The sequence below is a fragment of the Fonticula alba genome, assembly GCF_000388065.1.
Source record: "Fonticula alba strain ATCC 38817 unplaced genomic scaffold supercont2.4, whole genome shotgun sequence".
Classification (NCBI taxonomy): domain Eukaryota; order Rotosphaerida; family Fonticulaceae; genus Fonticula; species Fonticula alba.
The window spans coordinates 2,399,956-2,404,620 of NW_009242974.1; the positions used below are offsets into that span (position 1 = coordinate 2,399,956).

Consider the following 4,665-nt stretch of genomic DNA (forward strand, 5'->3'; position numbering starts at 1 on the left):
CCCCGCCCCGCCCCGCCCCGCCCAAACAGGCTATCCTCTCCAAGAAGAAGTACCTTGTGCACGATGAGAATGGCTCTTGCGAGGTGGGTGACCGCGTTCGGATTGAGAACTGCCGCCCGATTAGCAAGCGCAAGAGTGCGTTCCTCGAAATGCGACAGAGCATGTGCCTCCCTGCATGCCCTCTTCTCGTACCTTTGCCTAACTTCTCCCCCTTTCTTCCCCTCCGTGCCTGCCCTTCTGCGCATGGTCAGCCTTCCGTGTGACCGACATCATCGAGAAGGTCCCGAAGTATGTTTGCCCAGAGACTGGCCAGGTCTTCACCCCGTTCAACATCCACCATTCTCAGCACGATTGAGAAACTCCTTTCTCCCTTCCTCTGCCATGTGTTCCTTCGGGTTCCTGGAGAGCATCTCTCTGTGTCCCCCTTTTCCAGCATGTTGTCGCGACCTGCCTTCCTCCCCCCCCCCCCACCCCGCAAGTTGGCCCCGACTCGCGTGCCCCTTTCCCATCGCTCTCCTTTCTTCAGTTTCCTTCCCCCTCCTATAGAGTCCCCCAGACACACCCGCCCGCACATACTTTGCCTTGTCAGCTTGCGGCATCGCTCTCTCTCTCTCTCTCTCTCCCTTTCTCCTCCTCATTGGCGGTGTTTCCACCTGCCCTCCCTCCCATATCCCCTCTCCCGGGAATGGGCGAGGGTGCCTTGTTGCCGCTTCCTCCCTCTTCATTCCCCCGCTTGCCCGCCCGCCGCGGGGACCCTGTCCTTGTCCCCCCGGATCACGCACCGTCATGCGCCTTTCCTCTGATCGGTCGCTTGGCCGGTTCTCCTCTCCTCCCCCCCCCCCTCCCCCGGGCAAATACACCTCCGAAATCCGCCAAGGCATCCATGCACACCCACACCCATGCCCACGACCAGCATGCCCTCCTTTCCCACCGGCCCATGCCCCGGCCTTCGAGACCAGCGGGGGGGGGGGGGATCGCAGACACGGGCCAACGCCGCGGTACAGGGGCGAGCCGAAACAGAGTAGGCCCTCAAGCGGCGGGTGCCGAGAGATCGTTTGGCCCCAACGGACATACCACGTGACGCCCTGCGCCTTCTTGCCGCCCGTTCCCGCCCGGAACAGTCTTTCCCCGCGCACCCCCTGTGTCTATTTGCCAGAGGGTGGGCTGTTGAAGCGTGCGCGCGCGCGCGCGCGCGCGGGCGGCCGACGCTGGCGCAAGGGCCTCCTCCCCCTGCCGGTTATATTCTTGGTCAACTTTCCAGCGGGACCGCGGGCGGAGGCGACGCAGCCACCGGCGGAGGCGGGAGAGAAAGGCATCGCTGCGGGGAGGAAGTATTCCGGGCAGGGTGCTCATTACTTGGCATTGGTGCTTCAGGACCCGAGTGCGCGCGTGTTCGGCATGTGCGCCGGTTGCCGGTGGATGTGGCGGCTGCACCACGATACCCAGGCGCCGGGCGCCGGGAGGGCGGAGGTCTTGCCCGTGGGGTGGTGGTGCCCGTTGGTCGCGCACACGGGGGGGTGATGCTGCTCCGGTGGCCCCATGCTTGGTCGTCCGCCCTCCGAGGTCACGGTTCCCCTTGCCGCCGGTCCCACCCCCCCCCCCCTCCCGTGTCCCCTCCCCCGGTTACACTTTTCGGCCATCAACTTGTGGGCGCCAGCCGGCCGGTTCACCATCCCGGTTCCTGTTCCCCCCCTCCTCGCTTGTATGCTCTCGCCCTTGTCCATCTACCTCTCTGTCTAGTTCTCTTTCTCTCTCTCCCTCCCTCCCCCCCCCCGGCTCCGCTCTTGCTCTCCTCCCTTCTTGTCACCTCGGCGCGCTGGCACCGCCGCACTCCTGCGCCGCCTCTTCACCTCTGCGCCTGGCTGTGCATTTGTCCTCCTTGCGCCTCCTCCGTCCCTCTGCCCTTCCCCGCCCCGGCCCAGTGCTCCGCGCCGACTGACACCTACGCCCCATTTCTACTCCCCTCAGGAGACACACACACAGACCACTCCCCCCTCCCCCTCCCCAACGCCATGAAGCTCGTCCGGTATGATCCCCCCCCCCCCTGTGATGTGCCCCTTGTGGCCTCATCTGTTTCGCCCCTCCCTCCCCCCTGACGCCATTCTTGGCGACACTAACCCCGCCGCGTGCCTCCTGTGAATGCAGTTTCCTCCAGAAGCTCGTTTCCGAGACTGTCACCCTGGAACTGAAGACCGGCACCACCCTGACCGGCACCATCTCCGGTGTGGACCCCCTGATGAACACCTACCTGAAGTCCGTGCGCCTGGTGGCCAAGAACCAGGAGCCGCGCCACCTGGACCAGCTGACCGTCCGTGGCAGCACCATTCGCTACTACATCCTGCCGGACTCCCTGCCCCTGGACACCCTGCTCATCGATGACACCCCTCGGGCCAAGGTTGTGCGCAAGAAGAAGACCACCTCCCTGCGCGGTGGGATCGGCGGCCGCGGTCGTGGTGGCTTCCGTGGTGGCCGTGGTGGCTTCCGTGGTGGCCGTGGTGGCTTCCGCGGGGGTCGCGGTGGCGGTGGTTTCGGCGGTCGCGGTGGCCGCAACTAAGCTGCCTATGCTTTCGCCCCTTTTCTCCCCCCCTCCCCGCTGTGGGATGTGTGGCCTTGACTGCACTTCCACTGCTCCTCCTCCCTCCGGTCCTTGCGTTTTCCTCCCTGCCCCTTCTTTCTTCTCTCCCCGTCTCCCTGCCCCCCCCCCCCCCCCCCCCCCCCCCCGCGCCCCCCCGCGCACCCCCCCCCCCCGGGGGGGGTTCTTTGTGTGTGGCGGTTGCCCTCCCCCCCCCCCCCCCCCCCCCCCCCCCGGGGGGCCCCGGGGGGGTTGTGGGGGGGGGGGGGGGGGGGGGAAAAAAAATTTTTTCCCCCCCCGGGGGGGGGGGGGGGGGGGGGGGGCACGGTACCCTGGGCAACCCTAATGGAGAGATACCGTGATCACTCTGGACCGTCTCACCCCGGGTCTTATTGATCCAGGGCGATTCTCCCCTGCCTGCTGCGCTTTCTTTTCCAGTTGTTGCTGCCCCCTTCTCGCCGGACCGAGCACAACGCGATCGCGGCCGCGGAGAATGCCAGAGTCCTATGATGACTGGGGGCGGGGGACCACCGGCCGCCAAGACTCATCTCCTTCGGGGGCCGCACGGCGCGCGTCCTACGGGATTTTGATTTTATTTGACATGGCCCCGGCCGGGGGGAGCAGGAAAAGAGAACTCCTCCCCCGGCGATCAGGCCTCCTTTGCCACGCGGGAGGCGGCGCTGGCCTTGCGCCCGGCTTCGCCAGTACAATACGCCTGGCGCAGGGTCTGATGGCAGCAAGCAAAGCCCCACGTCCCATCGACCCAGTAACTTCCCCAGACGGAGGTGTGATTCCCGGGGAAGACTACATGCGCAAGGACACACACACACATGCGCGTCCACACGTACACAGCAGATACCCACAAGTATGTCAGTGATCGAACGGAAGATCGCACGGGGAAAAATATGCATATGCCCCTCCTTCCTCGCCTTCTCCCATGTGCAGGAAGAAGCCACTTGGCTGGGCCCTGGCCGGTGCCGCGCCAGCGCCATTACGTACCATCCTCCTCGTACTTGGAGCGCGCCGCCGCCGAGAGTTCCAATGTCGCCTGCGCATCGCCCTTGAGCACGTTGCCAGACGCATCATACTCGGCATAGTTCTCCGACTGAGCCAGGAGCAACTCGCGCGGGGGAGCCTTGAGGTGCTCATGACCACCGTACGTGTCGAGAATGTCTTTGTGTGTAGAGGCGAAGGAAGGCATGTCACGGTGTCAGCGGTTGGCGGGGAAGAACCAATACAGCGGGAGGCAGACCTGCCAGCGGGGGGAGGGGGAGGCGGAGAAAGAGGAGGCCCTCCTCGCCGCTGCCCCCGCGACCAGGAGGTGCAAAAAGCGGGACGGGAGATCGAGAAAGAGGGAGAAAGGGCGGCAGTACGCACTCTTCTGGTAGTCGTCCTTGACCTGCTTCTCACGTTGCATGAACTCGCGACGCATCATCTCCGCGGCCGTGGGATCGGCCTGCGGAATGATATTCGCCGCACCGCGCTGGGCGGCCTCCCATGCGAACATCTGCATGTCGGTGAAGGCCTTGGCATCGCCTGAGTGCCGGACAAAATTGTCACCCTTGTACGCGGCCTTCGGCGGTGGAGACGGATTAGCATTGGGCCGCAATGGGCGGAGAAGGAAAAGGGAAGAGGCAAAAGGAGCCCAGCAAAGCGCACATCCGGATTGTGCGGTGTCGGGTCGGCACGCATCGACCGCGTCTTCGGGTCGTAGTACGCCGAGTTGACATCCAAGTTCAGGAGGTACTTGGCCGTGTCTTCACGGATTCGCAAGTTTCGGACGGTCATACGACCCTTCGTGTCATCAAGCTTCTGCCCGGCCATGTCCGCCGTGTCAGCATACTTGAAGTCGTCATCCGAGTCGCTGTCCGAATCGGCACTGAGATGGGGGACGACCAATTGGGTTAGTTTGTGGCCTTCCTCCCGCCCCATCCGTCGATTCCCATGGGGCGGCCGCCCCGCGGCGCGGGGAAGCGTGCCCCGTTCACCGGTTAATTGTCACGTACTTTTGCCCGGCCTTGCGCTCGTACTCTTCCTCGCGGCGCTTCTTACGAAGGAGTTCCATTTCCTCGTAGTCTGCCGCGCCAGCCGGG

General features: G+C 64.8%; 3 protein-coding genes across 3 annotated transcripts in view; 2 read left to right on the forward strand and 1 right to left on the reverse strand.

Annotated features, from left to right (window-relative positions):
• The window catches only part of H696_03061 (30S ribosomal protein S17), a 1,314-nt gene extending 692 nt beyond the window's left edge, over positions 1-622 (forward strand). The window contains exons 2-3 of the mRNA XM_009496949.1: positions 30-135; positions 252-622. Of these exons, the coding sequence (XP_009495224.1) occupies positions 30-135; positions 252-355 (210 nt within the window). The 3' untranslated portion in view covers positions 356-622. The remainder of the gene's footprint in view (positions 1-29; positions 136-251) is intronic.
• Positions 623-1,659: 1,037 nt separating this feature from the next.
• Positions 1,660-2,713, forward strand: H696_03062 (hypothetical protein). Its single transcript, XM_009496950.1, has 3 exons — positions 1,660-1,702; positions 1,969-2,026; positions 2,146-2,713. The coding sequence occupies exons 2-3, from the start codon at positions 2,013-2,015 to the stop codon at positions 2,552-2,554; spliced, it is 423 nt and encodes a 140-aa protein (XP_009495225.1). The 5' UTR covers positions 1,660-1,702; positions 1,969-2,012; the 3' UTR covers positions 2,555-2,713.
• A 508-nt stretch (positions 2,714-3,221) lies between these two features.
• On the reverse strand, positions 3,222-4,504 carry H696_03063 (hypothetical protein; the record flags this gene model as incomplete). The annotated part of the gene is made up of 4 exons (XM_009496951.1): positions 3,222-3,376; positions 3,572-3,745; positions 3,950-4,145; positions 4,232-4,504. 4 exons carry the CDS (start codon positions 4,502-4,504, stop codon positions 3,222-3,224), a joined length of 798 nt encoding a protein of 265 aa, XP_009495226.1.
• Between the last annotated feature and the right edge of the window lie 161 nt (positions 4,505-4,665).